Source organism: Sorex fumeus, unplaced genomic scaffold, assembly GCF_029834395.1.
Source record: "Sorex fumeus unplaced genomic scaffold, SorFum_2.1 ptg000041l, whole genome shotgun sequence".
NCBI classification, from domain to species: Eukaryota; Metazoa; Chordata; class Mammalia; order Eulipotyphla; family Soricidae; genus Sorex; species Sorex fumeus.
The window spans coordinates 10,409,374-10,425,362 of NW_026606098.1; the positions used below are offsets into that span (position 1 = coordinate 10,409,374).

General features: G+C 48.4%; 2 protein-coding genes across 2 annotated transcripts; both read left to right on the plus strand.

Moving 5' to 3' along the window:
• Window positions 1-1,813: 1,813 nt before the first annotated feature.
• On the plus strand, window positions 1,814-12,493 carry LOC130028860 (olfactory receptor 7A17-like). The gene is made up of 3 exons (XM_056119703.1): window positions 1,814-2,769; window positions 6,377-6,406; window positions 12,469-12,493. Exons 1-3 carry the CDS (start codon window positions 1,814-1,816, stop codon window positions 12,491-12,493), a joined length of 1,011 nt encoding a protein of 336 aa, XP_055975678.1.
• Window positions 12,494-12,823: 330 nt separating this feature from the next.
• On the plus strand, window positions 12,824-13,810 carry LOC130028861 (olfactory receptor 7A5-like). Its single transcript, XM_056119704.1, has one exon. It carries the CDS (start codon window positions 12,824-12,826, stop codon window positions 13,808-13,810), a length of 987 nt encoding a protein of 328 aa, XP_055975679.1.
• Window positions 13,811-15,989: the final 2,179 nt, after the last annotated feature.

A 15,989-nucleotide genomic window follows, 5' to 3' on the forward strand; every position in this document is an offset into this window, starting at 1 on the left:
AAAAAAAAGATGAAGAAAAATAATTTAAAAGATGGGCTGGGAGAGAAAAAAATGGGGAGCCAGAGAGATAGTACAGTGGGGAAAGAAAGTGCCTTGCATGTGGCCGACCTGGATTTGATTCCCCACCACCCCACATCCCATCCTGTCAGAAGTGATTCCTGAGTGCAGAGCCAGGAGACAGTCCTGAGCATCACCAGGTGTGACCAAAAAAGAAGAAAAAGAAGAGAGTCAAAAGGAGAGAAACAGAATATCAGCCTTAGAGGCAAAGTCAAATTAAAAAAAAAATTAGAAAATGAAGATGGTGGGGCTGGAGCGATAGTACAGAGGGGAGGGCATTTGTCTCACATGCAGCGGACCAGGGTTTGATCCTCGGCATCCCAAAGGGTGCCCTGAGTACCACCAGGAGTGATTCCTGAGAGCAGAGCCAGAAGTAACTCCTGAGCATTTCCGGGTGTGGCCTAATAAAACACACACACACACACACACACACACACACACACACATGCGCGCGCGAAGAGGAATGGGAACATTTAAACATGAACAAACATTTCAATTTGTTAGAAAAACTCAGAACACTAGTGAAGGTTTCTATACCATCTATTTCACCCGAGTCCTTTTTTGTTTTGTTTTTAGCTGTGCTCAGAGCTTTCCCCTGCCTTTGTGCTCAGGGATCATTCCTAGTGGGGCCTGGAGGCTCTAGGGGGTGCCAGGGATCAAACCTAGTTTCACCGCACACAAGGCAAGTGCCCTACCCACTAATCTCTCCGACTCAGCAGTAGTGAAAGTAATTTAGTTAGTTGTAATTCTTTCCTTCTTTTTTGTTTTTGTTTTGCTTTTTGGGTGGCCATACCTGGCAATGCTCAGGGGTTACTCCTGGCTTTGCACTCAGGAAATACTCCTGGTGGTGTTTGGGGGTTCTCAGGGAACCATATGGGATGCTGGGGATTGAACCTAGGTTGGCTGCATTCAAGGCAAGTGTTCTTACCCGCTGTGCTATCGGTCTGACTCCGGTTGCCAGCAATTCTTGAGATGTATCTTTTGCAGTCTCATCTCTAAGGCTTGCTGGATAGTCACATGAAAAGACTGTGTGTATTTTTATTTGCAGAGGTCAGGGGTGTACACCGGGGGATGCTTAGGTCTTACGCCTGGCTCTGAGCTCAGGGATCATTCCTGGCAGTACTTGGGGATCATATGGAGTGCCAGGAATGAAGCAGGTTGGCTGCATGCAAGGTAAATGCTCTGTCTGCTGTACTATCGCTGTGGCCCCTAAAATATATCACTTTTAGGTGGACAGTGGGGCTGGAGCCTGAAGTTAGAGCTTCCAAGAGATAAACCCTTCAAGGTCAGAATCTGTAGACATAAAAATCACGCTTGATAGAGGTCGGAGAGATAGTACAGCCAGTAGGACTTGAGCAAAGAGCCAGGAGTAAGCCCTGAGCACAGCCGGATGGGACCAAAAACAAACCCCCCAAAATTGCATTCAACTCTGGGCTTCAAAATGCAAATGGTAACATGCCTATGAGGTTACAATACTATTGATTTTGTTGTTGTTGTTGATTGTTTTCGGTGTTTGGGCCACACCCGGCAATGCACAGGGGTTCCTCCTGGCTCTGCACTCAGGGATCACTCCTGGAGGTGCTCAGGGGACCCTAGGGGATGCTGGGGATCGAACCCAGGGGGACTGTGTGCAAAGCAAATGTCCTCTCAGCTGCCCTCTGGCCCCGGCCCCTCTCATACCCGTCTCATCAAGATAAATCACATCCATTTTTTTATTCCTAGCCACAGCCACAGCCACAGCCACAGCCACAGCCACATGGGTCCTGAAAATTATTCCCAGATTGCAGAATTTCTTCTCCTGGGATTGTCAAGGGAAGAAGAGCTGCAACCCCTCCTCTTTGGGGTGTTCCTGTCCATGTACCTCATTACCGTCTTGGGGAACCTGCTCATCATCATGGCCGTTATCTCCGACCCCCACCTCCACACGCCCATGTACTTCTTCCTCTCCAATCTGTCCTGGGTGGACATCTGCTTCATCTCCACCACCGTCCCCAAGATGCTGGCCAACATCCAGACGCGGACCCGAGCCATCAGCTACAAAGGATGCGTTTCCCAGATGTACTTTGCCGTCCTCTTGGGCGTGTTGGATGATTTTCTCCTGACGGTGATGGCCTATGACCGCTACGTGGCCATCTGCCACCCCCTGCACTATATGGTTATCATGAATCCCCGGCTCTGTGGCCAGCTGGTCCTGGGCTGCTGGCTCATCAGCGCTGTCTACTCCTGGCTGCAAAGCTTCCTGGTGTTGCGACTGTCTTTCTGTACCGAGCTGGAAATTCCCCACTTTTTCTGCGAACTCAATCAGATGGTCCGGCTCGCTTGCTCTGACACGTTCCTGAATGACATAGTGATGTATTTCGCGACGGGAATCCTGGCTGGTGCGCCGCTGGCTGGGATCACCTACTCTTACTCTAAAATACTTTCTTCCATTCGCCGGATTCCGTCACCCCAGGGCAAGTCTAAAGCCTTTTCCACCTGTGCGTCTCACATCTCTGTGGTCGCTTTGTTTTATTGTACCGTGCTTGGGGTCTATCTGAGCTCCACTGCTGCCCACAGCTCACAGTCCATTGCAGTGGCCTCGGTGCTGTACACGGTGGTCACCCCCATGCTGAACCCCTTCATCTACAGCCTCAGGAACAAGGATATCAAGGTGGCCCTGAAAAGAGTTTTTGGGGTGACGACGATAAAAGAAGCCTTAGTGTTGGGGGGGAAGTATGCCTGAAATTCTGATATATATTTTGTGGGGGGGACCTCACATCCTATGATGCTCAGGGCTTACTCCTGACTACACTCAAGTAGCACTCCTGGGGGCTGGAGCGATAGGAAAGCAGGGAGGGCTTTTACCTTGCACATAGCCGACCCAGGTTCGATCCCCGGCATCTCATAGAATACCCCGAATAGCAGTAGAAGTGGTTCCAGAGTGCAGAGCCAGGAGTAACCCCTGAGCATTGCTGGGTGTGACCCAAAAAGCCAAAAAAAAATCACTTCTGGTTGTGCTTGGGTGACCCTATGAGATGCTTGGGGATTGAACTCAGAGCAGCCATGTGCGAGGCAAATGCCCTCCCTGCTTATGGGCTCTGGTCCCTGAAATTGTTTTTTTTTTTTAATTTGGGGGCACCAGAGAGATAGTACTGAGGATAGAACATTTTTCTTGCATGTGACCAACCTCGGTTTGATCCCCAGCATTCTATAGGGTCTCCAGAGCACCGCCAGGAGGAATTCCTGAGTACAGAACTAGGAGGAACCCCTGAGCATTGCCTCCAAAGTAAAAAAAAAAAAAAAAACAACAAAAAACAAAAGGCTGAATCCTATTCATTAGTTTTTTTTTTCTTTTTGGGTCACATCCTGCGATGCTCAGGGGTTATTCCTGTCTCTGCACTCAGGAATTACTCCTAGCGGTGCTTGGGGGACCTTATGGGATGTTGGGAATTGAAGCCAGGTCAGCTGTGTGCAAGGCAAACGCCCTACCCACTGTGCTATCACTCCAGTCCCCTATTCATTAGGTTTTAACATTCTAATTTATTAGCATATAACTATATGGAATAAACTATATCCATTTAAAGGTTACTTGTTTGCTAAATTAAATGACTTATCACTATCATTATCATTATCATCCCATTATTCATCGATTTGCTCGAGCAGGTGCCGGTAACGTCTCCATTCCTCCTAGCCCTGGGATTTTAGCAGCCTCTCTTTACTTGTCCTTCCCAACGGTGCTGCACTGGAGGTTCTTTCAGGGTCAGGGGAATGAGACCCATTGCTGTTACTGTGTTTGGCATATTAAATACACCACGGAGAGCTTGCCAGGCTCTGCCCTGCGGGCAGGACACTTTTGGTAGCTTGCCAGGTTCTCTGAGAGGGAGAAGTAGACTCTAAGAAGTTGATGGAATTACACGGCACCGGGGGGCAATTTGTGGGTGTGACTGCCTAGCCACTGGAAGATGGGAGGTCTGGGTAGAGGAGACCCAGTCCCGATTCGAGCAGGCTTCAAGATCTCAGCCCCTGGTCCCGCACACCTGGATTCATCTGCTGGTTCTTTCATGCGTGAGGCTCGTCTAAGTGTGTGGAGAGTGGTCTTGAGCATGACTGTGGCTGGGTTCTGGAGGTCTTAGGCTGCTGGAGCTCTGCTAGGGACAGGGAGGGAAACTCAACCCACCCCCCTCTGAGGGGCTCCGGTGAAGACAGCCAGGCACAGGGGTAGGAGACTCTGCGTTACTCTCTTTTTATAATGACTTATAAAAAGAGTAATATATTGAGTATGATTCTATTGTGTTCTGCTCATAAATATATGTGCTTAAACTGCTTTAGCACATACTTTTTTTGAGGGGAGGTTTTGGGGCCACACCTGTCAATGCCCAGGGAGTAATCCTGGTTTTGCTCCAGGAATTACTCCTGGCAGTGCTTGGGGGACTCTATGGGATGCCAGGGGTAGAACCTGGGTCTGTTGCATGCAAGGAAAATGCCCTATTGTTCTACCTCTTTGGCCCCATAAATTTTAATTTTATTTCCACACATTTTATTTATTTATTTATTTTGCTGGAGCAACAGCACAGCGGGTAGGGCATTTGCCTTGCATGCAGCTGACCCAGGTCCAATTCCTCCGTCCCTCTCAGAGAGCCCGGCAAGCTACTGAGAGTATTTCGCCCACAAGGCAGAGCCTGGCAAACTTCCCGTGGTGTATTCAATATGCCAAAAATAGTAACAGTAAGTCTCACAATGGAGACGTTACTGGTGCCCACTCGAGCAAATTGATGAACAATGGAGGACAGTGCTACAGTGCTACAGTGCTATTTTTAATTGGATCACTGTGAGATTCAGTTACAAAGCTCTCATAATTGAGTTTCAGTCATACAATACTAGAACACCCATCCCTCCACCAGTGCACATTTTCCACCATCAATGTCCCCAGTATCCCTCCTGTCATCCTGACCCCATCCCATCCCTTGCCTATCACTTGATCACTTGATCCCCCGTTATTCATTGATTTACTCGAGCGGGTGCCAGTAACGTCTCCATTCATCCCTGTTGCGTTCTAGCGTAGCCCAATGGCATCTGTTCGTTCTAGGAACATGCAGAGCCTCAAACCGATCATTCAGGTCTTGACGAAGAAGTCTGACCATCTTGTAGGTGGGCGTCCACGCGATCTTTTGACGTCCCGTGGAATTCAGTCAGTAATGGCTCTAGTCCAGCGGTTGTCTGTAAACCTCATTACGTGTCCAGCCCATCTGATTTTCTGATGCCTTGGCAAATGAGACAGCGTCCCTGATTCTTGAGCGTTGACAGAGATCAGAACTCCGGATTCTATCTCTCATTTGAGTGAAGCGTGATATTCTAAGCATAGCTCTTTCGATTCCTCTTTGAGAGACCTGAATAGCGTTCTCATCCCGTTTTCGTAGGGCCCAGGTCTCTGAGGCATATGTTAATGCAGGAAGAACAGTGGAATCGAAGAGATGTGCTCGTAGCTGGAGGTTCTTTGTCCTCTTAGTTATTTCTTCAACGCTCTTGAAGGCATTCCAAGCTGCTCTCTTCCTCCTGTGTATCTCAGGTGCCAGGTCATTCATCATGTTGATTTCTCGACCTAGGTATATATAACTGTTGCATTCAGAGATGGTGGTTCCGTTGAGAGCGAATGGAGCATCAGGAATGAGGCTGTTTCTCATAAACATTGTCTTTGTAAGATTCAGCTGTAGTCCGACCTTTCCACACTCACCGTCGAAGTCGGTCAGCATCAGCACTTGGCTGATGTTTGGTGTTATTAGAACGATGTCATCAGCAAAGCGGAGGTGGTGTAGTTGCCGACCATCTATCTTCACCCCCATTCCTTCCCATTCCAGTCGTCGCATGATGTTCTCGAGGGTGGCACTGAAGAGTTTTGGTGAAATGGTATCACCCTGCCGAACCTCTCTCTTGACATGGATGATTACTTCTTTGTAGAATGGTGAGATCCTGGGAGTGAATCCGTAATAGAACTCACAGAGGATCCTGATGTATTGAGTTTATATGCCCTGATTGGCTAGGGCTTCTATGACTGCTTCCGTCTCAACAGAATCAAAGGCCTTCTTTAAATCAATGAACGTTAGACAGAGTGGCATCTTGAACTCCTGAGAAACCTCAATGAGCTTAGTAATCGTGTGGATATGGTTGATGGTACTGAATCCTTTTCGGAACCTGGCTTGTTCACATGGTTGTCCTTCATCTAGTGTTCTGCTAATCCTATTCAGGATGACTCGAGTGAACAGTTTGTAGATGACAGACAGTAGGCAGATTGGGCAATAGTTGCCAATGTTGTGGATGTCTCCCTTCTTGTATAGTAGTACAGTCTTGCTGGTTTTCCATTTCTTGCCTATATGTCAGACAATTTCCCCCATGCTCTCTCTCTACTTTTGGGCATTATTGTTTGCAATACAGATTTTGCGAGGCCATCATGTTTGGTCCTTAGTCTACTTTCAGCACACATCTCCCATCCCGAGCGATCCCTCCAACCATCACTGACTTAGTGATCCCATCTCTATTCCAGATGCTTTTTCCCCCGACGTGTGAGGAAGGCTTCCAAACCATGGAGCAATCCTCCTGGTCCTTGTCCATACTGTCCTTGGGTGTTAGTCTCATATTATGTTATTTTACATTCCATATTGGTCTTGTTTTGTCTTTTGTTTGGGGGCATACCTGGAGTTGCTCATGGCTTACTCCTGGCTCTGAGCTCAGAAATTACTCCTGGCGGTGCTCCGGGGACCCTATATTAGATGCTGGGGATTAAACCTGGATCAGCCTGCGTGCAAGATCAGCACCATCCCAGCTGTGCTATCTCTTTGGCCCTCACATAATTTTAAAAGATTTAATCTCCTTGTGCCTTATGCACTATACTATCTCTATTTCTCCAGCCCTGAGTGATCTTAATCTTGACAATGAATCATCGTGTTTGGTCTTCCTAGAAAGCCCTAAACACAAAGCCACACTGCTGGTACTTAAGTTCTGTACCAGCTACTGGGACAACATGTCGCTAAGTGGCCAGAGATCTCGGTGGGATCTCCAAGTATTAAGTGGCCACAAGCCTGAGCTCAGCTTTTGACTGAGACATAGAGACAGGACAGATAATTCAATGTTTTATCCACACACTGAAGCACACTCATGTAAGGAACTCAGAGCTGAGGGTCCACAAGTCTAAGAGACTTGGAACCCTGATCACCGTCAGGGAGAGGGTTTTAAGCCCTGTGCCCTCCCGCCTATGTGCCTGGGTGCCTGCCTGCCTGTCTGGATGCCCCCTGCGAGGGGCATTCTCACAACCTTGAGCAAGCCAGCCAAGGGGACAGAAGCCAAACAGAACTTGCTACATTGGTTTGAATCCCCCTTGTTATCTGTGATCAGATGTCTGGGTGTTTTATGGCTATGCCCTGGGGGTCTGGCAATTTATTTTCTTTTTTGGGTCACACCCAGAAATGCTCAGGGTTTACTCCTGCTCTGCACTCAGGAATTAATCCTGATGGTGCACAAAGGAACAATATGGAATGCTAGGGATTGAATCTGGGTCAACCACATGCAAGGCAAATGCCCTACCTGCTGTGCTATCACTCTGGCCCTGGCATATTTTTCTTACTAGGTTGTTAACTCATGACCCTGAGAAACCACTATGCAGTCTGGTTTTCCAGAATGGAGTCACTGTGTTCCTTTCAATGTCTCCAAATTTGACTTCCTCTCTTCCTCCCTCCCTCCCTCCCTCCCTTCCTTTCCCTGGGATTTTAACAACAACAAGGACACAAAAGTACTTAGCCAGTGGAAGTCAGATGAACAAGCTGTGAGGCTTAAATTCAACTTCCTAGAACAAAATATTTTGGAATTAATTTCTGCATGTAATTCCAATGTCTGCTGTCACAAATAAACACGTGGCTTAGAATAACCACTTTCTTCAGTTTCTAGCGCTCAGAAAAATGTGGGACTGGAAAAAAAAAAGCCCCAGAGCGATAGTGTACAGGTAGCGTGTTTGCCTTGCATGCAGCCGATATGGGTTCGATCCCCAGCATCCCAAATGGTCCTCGAGCACGGGCAGGAGTAACCCTTGAGCATCACCAGGTGTTACCCCAAAACAAAACAAAACAAAAAGTGATTGAGGGGCTGGAGTGATAGTACAGCGGGTAGGGCGTTTGCCTTGCATGCGGCTGACCCGGGTTCTATCCCCGTCATCCCATGTGGTTCCTCAAGCACCACCAGGAGTAATTCTTGAGTGCAGAGCCGGGAGTAACCCCTGAGCATCGCTGGTGTAACCTATAAAGCAAAAAAAAGTAATTGAAATTGGGTTGTGGTCATCCTTTTAGGGGTCCCATGAAGACTATATATATATATATATATATATATATATATATATATGCACTTTTTTCTTTTTCTATATATATGCTTCCATATTTCACTTAAGAAGATATCTACAAAAGACTTAGAGCTCTCTGGGGTGAAATTTCTTCCAAATTCCATTCCTCATTGATGTATCTTGTCTAGAAGACCTGAAAAATCTGTGTTGGGGCCAGGGGTTGGCTCAAAGGGCTGCAGTAGTTGCCCTACATGCTTGAGGCCCCGAGTTTGATCCCTGGTACAGAATGGCCAGTGGGGTACCACTGGCTGCTACCCTGGTGAATGCCAGCATCACACCGTGGGCAGAATGTTGACCTGCCCAACCTGGTTGACTGAGTATTGTCCGGAATTGCTGGAGCGATAGCACAGAGGGTAGGGAGTTTGCTTTGCACGTGGCTGACCCGGGTGACCCGGGTTCGATTCTTCCGTCCCTCTTGGAGAGCCCGGCCAGTTACCGAGAGTATCTCACCCGCACAGCAAAGCCTGGCAAGCTACCCATGATGTATTTGATATGCCAGACACAGTACCAAGAAGTCTCACAATGGAGACATTACTGGGCCCGCTTGAGCAAATCGATGAACAACGGGAAGACAGCGACAGTGCTAGCTACAGTGCTAATCCTGACCTCTGCTTGGCAGGACCACTTCTCTCTCCACCAAAATCAAAGAAAAAAAAAAGAAAAAGGAAAATACATTTCAATGCAGACGGGTGTTCTCTAAAGCAATCAAGAATCAACCCATTTTGGGGCTGGAGCGATAGCACAGAGGGTAGGACGTTTGATTTGCACACGGCTGACCTGGGCTTGATTCCCAGTATTCCATATGGTCCCCTGAGCACTGCCAAAAGTAATTCCTGAGTGCAGAGCCAGGAGTAACCCCTGTGCATCGCCAGGTGTGACCCAAAAGAAAAAAAATCAACCCATTTCATTTGTGCATACGTGGACCATCTTTAAATGTGACCAACCCGGTTTCGTGTCCTTATAAGGTACCCCCTTCCTCAATCCCACCAAAACTGATCCTCGAGCTCAGAGCCCAGAGTCAGCCTTGAGCACCACCAGGTGTGATCCCAAAGACAAATAAAGTAAGTCAGAAGCCCCTTTTCAGGTGTTAAGATCTAACAAACTCAATGTAAGGGGGCTGGGTATTGACTGATAAATTCTGCCTCACCAAAGTTAGGCAATGCATATAGGAAACAAGAGTGTGTCTGGATTTTACATACTGCTTTAACAAACAGATAAAAATCTTATTTAAGATTTTCATTTAACTGTTAGAGTTAAGATAGAAAATTACATTCTGTGTGTAATAAATGATCATTAAATTATAATTGCACATAAATCAAATAATTCAAGCAGGATAGTTTCAATAATAAATCCTAGTTTCCACAAATTATGTATCAAATACAAAAAATAGTTATAAAACTCTTAAAAAAAGATCTAATGAACTCAGTGGGGAGAAGGTCTCTGAAAATTGCATTTTACAATGAGACTAAACACAAGCTCTTGACTTGAGAAGCGTGTCTGAATTTCCTCCTGGGTTTAGCCAGATGTGAGAACAGGCGGGTGGCGGCCCAAGGTTGTCAAGGTTTGATAGCAGAGCACATTGTTCTCTAGTTTGTAGTAAAGGCGGGGAAAACAATTCCCCAGATCTGGTGAGAGCCGTGTGTATCCTACACCCCCCATCCCACTCCTTACCCCCCTCCTACTGCAACAAATCAGTGTTTTGGGTGATCCAAGTGACCCAGGGAAAAGCGTTTACCCAATCTTAGAACTGGGGGGGGGGCAGTTAAGCCCAGGATTAGTCTAAAATGCTGAGAGGTGAGACCCCAAAGCGGAGAAATAAAAACTGCATAAACCTCCTTGCTAACCTGGTCTCTTGGGAACAGAGACCTGGGGAAGAAATTGCCCCTCGTCCCAGACCAGCGCCTCCCAGGGGAAATCACCTGTGGGAGAGAAGTGGGGGTGAAGGGGAGGAAAATGCACTTAATGAGGAGACTTGGAGAGCCTGAAGCATCTCTTTGGAGCAGGTGTAGGCTGGGGTCAAATGGAGGGTTTCACCCGTAGGACTTGGAAATTCGCCAGGAGAGCTATGTCTCACCTCTGCCTTTGCTAGGGATGGAGCTCAGCGCTCCCTTTTCTGCTCAGAAACATTCATTTCTGCTCTGAGGACGGAATTAGAGCTCGTGCAGACAGAGCCTGGAGTTCTGGTAAGTGTGAACTCTGAGTGGACGTGGTGGCAGAGAGCTTGGAAAGCCAAAGTGGTTTTTAATTTTTTTTTTGGGGGGGGAGGGAGGGTGCCACACCTGGCGGTGCTCAGGGGTTCCTCCTGGCTCAGGAATCACTCCTGGCAGTGCTCAGCAGACCCTATGGGATGCCGGGCATTGACCCCGGGTTGGCCAAATGTGAGGCAAGCACCCTACCTGTAGTATGATCATCCCTGCTCATAAGTTTTTCCTTTTTGCTGAGGTCAATGGAATGCCAATCTATTTTACACGAACGCCAAAAAATTTTACACGAGCAACAGGGTTTACTCCTGGTGGGCTCAGGGAACCCTATGGGGTGCTGGGGATTGAATTCTCGCATTCAAGGGGTTCAAGGCAAGTGCCCTCCCCATGGTCCTATCACTCCAGCCCCTAGTCTGTGATTGATTGATGGTGCCCTGAAGAGGAGTGGACAGCATGGGGGAACTGGGGTGTGGACAATTCAGTGACAACAGTGAAGGAAGAAGGAGGGGAGGTGGGATATTCTGCTCACGAGACCCAACTTTGAGAAGTTCTGCAAGTAGCGAGAAGTGGAAAAGAGGTTGTCCGGGTTTGGGAGAATAGATTGTGAAATGTAGGGCATTATTATTATTATTATTATTATTATATTTTGGACCACACCCCACAAAGCTCAGGGATTACTCCTGGCTCTGCACTCAGTAGTTGCTCCTGGTGGTGCTCAGGGGACCATATGGGATATTGGGAATCGAACCCAGGTCGGCCGCGTGCAAGGCAAACGCCATACCCGCTGTGCTATCTCTCCAGCCCCTCCAGATAAATATCTTATTTCATCATTGGGAGTCTCTTTTCTCAGTCTGAGTGTTCATATGAAAGCGAGCATGAAAGATGGTATAAGCATGAGCGATGGTAATGAGCTTTCTTTCCTAATTTCATTTCCTCTGAGGCTGACAGCACTTGCGGATCGGTTCACCCGTTCACCTATTATCTTCCAGAATTCTGTGCTTGACTAGGATATGTGTGGCATTGTTCTATGCCCATATTCCAGCTACCTTACTTTCTCTCCGCTCTCCCCCCGCCCCCGCCAAAATTGGCATGAACTTTGTGAAAAATGTGGGCAATTATAGATTGGGTATAATTCAATTCACCAGTTGGTCAGTCATTCTTGAATTTTTCCATTGTTTGATTTATTAATTTATTTATTTTGACTTTTTGGGTCTCACCCGGAGATGCTCAGGGGTTCCTCATGGTTCTGCATTCAGGAATTGCTCCTGGAAGTGTTCAGGAACCCTATAGGATGCTGGGGATGGAACTTGAATTGGCTACATGCAAGGCGAATGCCCTCCCTGCTGCACAATCACTTCGGTCCCATTTCCCCAACATTTTAAAATGTATTTCTACTGTAAACAAATCGACAAAGATAGGTTAGGCATAAAGGCTAGTGAGGGCTTTCTGTCCAGAGTCCATGGATTGGCCCAAAATCTGCCCTGCAGTTTCTTCTTCTTTTTTTTTTTTTTAGTTAGTCATTTTTTGTTTTCTTTGGGCCACACGCAGCAGTACTCAGGGGCTGACTCCTGACTCTGTGCTCAGGGATCACTCCTGGTGGGTCTCAGGGAGGACCTTGTGGGATCCTGCGGTAATCAGACCCGAGTCAGTGGCGAGCAAGTTAAGCACCTTTCCCGCTCTCCTCTGGTTCTGGTCCTGTGTTTTGTTTTGATATTTTATTTTAGACACTGGGGGTCACAATCCAGCTGGTGCAGGGTTTTCTGCCTAAAACATCCCAGCACCTCACTGTCCTCCAGTGTTTTCTTTGTCACCATTGTCTCAGTGACCCTTCACTGCCCCGCTTTCCCGGAGGAAGCTTCTAACCAAAGGCCAGTGAAACTAAAGACCAGTAAAACCAACCAACCAACAACAAGGAGCAAGAGATATGACAGTGGGGTTGCCTGGCACACGGCCAACCTGGGTTCCATCTGGCCCCCATCGGGTCCCCCGAGTGATTCTTGAGTAACCCCCAGGAGTAACTCATCCAGGAGTAACCACCGAGCACCTCGGGTGTGGCCCCCAAACCAATAAATAAATAAAGGTCGTGGACATCCCCCATGCCCACTGGCGGTTTGACTTGCTTTCCTGACTTCCCCTTGGTTGGTGGCTGTTTGAGAACCGGATCCACGTCCTGGGTGACAATCCTTCCCACGCTTCTTTCAGGCCCATGGAACCGGGCAACAACACCCGTGCTACAGAATTTCTCCTTCAGGGGTTTTTACTGGGGGCGGACCTGCAGCCCCTCCTCTTCGGTGTCTTCCTGTCCATGTACCTGATCACGGTCTTGGGGAACCTGCTCATCATCCTGGCTGCCATCTGGGACCCCCACCTCCACACCCCCATGTACTTCTTCCTCTGCAACCTATCCCTGGTGGACATGTGCACCGTCTCTGTCACTGTCCCTAAAACGCTGGCCAACATCCAGACCCAGAGGGGAGCCATCACGTATGGTGGCTGCCTCACCCAGATGTACTTCGTCATCTTCTTTGCTGGGCTGGACAATTTCATCCTCACCGTGATGGCCTATGACCGCTTCGTGGCCATCTGCCACCCTCTGCACTATGCGGTCATCGTGAACCCCCGGCTCTGCGGCCAGCTAGTCCTGGGCTCCTGGACCCTCAGCGCCCTGCATGCGTTGCTCCAGGTATGCATGGTCTTGCAACTTTCCTACAACGCCCACGTGGACATCCCCCATTTCTTCTGTGAACTGTACCAGGTGGTCCGGCTGGCCTGCTCGGACACCTTCTGGAACGTCTTGGTGATGTACGTCGCTGCAGCCCTGCTGGGTGTGGGCCCCTTGGCCGGGATTCTCTTCTCCTACGCTAGGATTGTCTCTGCCCTCCGGGGCATGGCGTCAGCTCAGGGCAAGTCTAAAGCCTTCTCCACCTGCGCCTCTCACCTCTCGGTGGTCTCTCTGTTCTACAGCACCATCCTGGGCGTCTACCTCAGCGCCGCCATCCCCCACCGCTCGCAGTCGAATTCCACAGCGTCCGTGATGTATGCTGTGGTCACGCCCATGCTGAACCCCTTCATCTACAGCCTGAGGAACAAGGACATCAAGAGGGCCTTGGGCAGACTCCTGGCGATGGCAGCTGTGAAGCTGCCAGTGACCTCGGCGCTGAAAGATAGCCGCCGAGGTTCCAGCTCCACATAGGAACTCTTGGCATGCTGGCGACATGGAAATTGCTCCTTATTTCTTTGTCTGATTTTTTTTTTGTTTGGGGGCTGTATCAGTGGTGCTCAGGGATCACTCCTGGCAGTGCTCTGGGAACCCTATGGGGTGCTGGAAATTGAACTTCTATCGTCTGTGTATAAGGCCAGCCCTCCTTGCTGTGCTATCTCTCTGGCTCCATTCTTTCCCCATTCTTTTACTTTATTATTTGTTTGTTTTGTTTTTGCTTCTTGGGTCAAACCCAGCGATGCTCAGGGGTTACTCCTGGCTTTGCACTCAGGAATTACTCCTGGTGGTACTCGGGGGTCCCTATGGGATGCTGGGGATCGAACCCATGTTGGCCACGTTGGCTGCGTGCAAGGCAAACGCCCTACCTGCTATTCTACCGCTCATCCCTTTCTTTTCTTTTTTATTTCTTTTTTGGCCTTTTGGGTCACACCCGGTGATGCTCCGGGGTTAGTCCTTGCTCTGCACTGAGGAATTACTCCTGGTGGTGCTCGAAGGACCATATGGGATGCTGGAGATCAAACCCGGGTTGGCTGTGTGCAAGGCAAATGCTGTAATGGCATAGTAGTGCTGTACTGTTGCTCTGGACCTTTCTTTTTAATTTATTGGCTTTTTCTTTTCCTTGCTGCCCACATCTTCTCTGCCTTTGTTTGTTTTAGAGCCACACGTCAGGGCTTACTCCTTACTCTGGTCCCCCTTCCTTTGATTTGCTTTTGAGCACACTCAGAGATGCTCAAGGGTGACTCCTGGCTCTGTGCTCCAGCATCACTCACTCCTGGTGGTGCTCAGGGAACCCTATGGGGTGCCAGGAATCGAACCTGGGTCGCCCATGTGCAAGACAAATGTCCTGTCTATCGTACTATCTCTCCCACCCCATGTTTAGATCATCTTGATGAAATATATGCTAGTTGTGAAAATATACTTAATGTTTGTTTGTTTTGGAGCTGCACTGGGCTGGGATGAGCCTGGGGCTCCACCATGCAAAACCTGTTCTCAAACCCTTGAGCCAGCTACCTGGCCTGAACTTTTGTTTTGTTTTGTGTCTCCTGGAGGGCTCAGGGGACCCTAGGGGGTGCAGGGAATTGAACCCTGATTGGCCATTTGCAAGGTAAACACCCTACTTGCTGTGCTCTCACTCAAGCTCCCAACCCTGAACTTTTTTTGTTTTAGAATAAGAAAACTCCATAAGAAAACAATATGCCTTGTGTTTGTGGGACCCATTTACTTAAAATTTATTTATTTATTTATTTATTTATTTTTAATTTGGGACCATACCTGACAGTGTGCAGGGCTTACTTCCTGGCTCTGCACTCAGGGGTCACTCCTAGTGGGCTCAGGGGACCCTATGGGGTGCTGGGGATTGAATCCAACTTGGCCGTGTGCAAGGCAAGCACCCTCCCCACTGAACTATTGCTCCAGCTCCACTTTTAAATTTAGATCTTATAATATGTTAGTACTGATCACTTGTGTGGTTTTGCATGAGTATTAATGAGGGAATGCACAGTTGTTGATCAATAAAAGTTTGTTCACGAGATTAATTGAATGTCTCAGTTCATTCAATGAGCTCCCCCAGCCGCGTCACTAAAGCACTGGGTGACATTCCATCTTAGAAAAGAAGAAGAAAGTAGGAGAAAAAAGTAGAGGAAAAAGGGGCTGGAGTGATAGCATAGAGGGGAGGGCGTTTCCCTTGCACTTGGCCGACCTGGGTTCGATTCCCAGCATCCCATATGGTCCCCAGAGCACCGCGAGGAGTAATTCCTGAGTGCAGAGCCAGGAGTAACCCCTGTGCATTGTTGGTGTGACCCAAAAAGCAGAAAAAAAGAGAAAAAAGTAGAGGAAAAAAGTTTCATTACTTTCATTTTTTTGGCCACACCCAGTGGTTCTCAGCAGAGCTGACTCTTGGCTCTGTGCTCAGGGCTCACTCCCAGTGGCTCAGGGGACTGGATGTGGGGTGGGGATTGGGCCGGATGGTCACATACGAGACAAGTGCTTTAGCTCCCCAAATTGATCTTTCTCTTGAGTTTTTTGGGGTTTGTTTTTGGGACACATTGGATGGTGCTCAGGGCTTATTCCTAGCTCTGAGCTCAGGGATCACTTCTGCTGGTCTCGGGGGGCTACATTCGGTGCCTGGGATGGAATGTGGGTGCAACGTGTG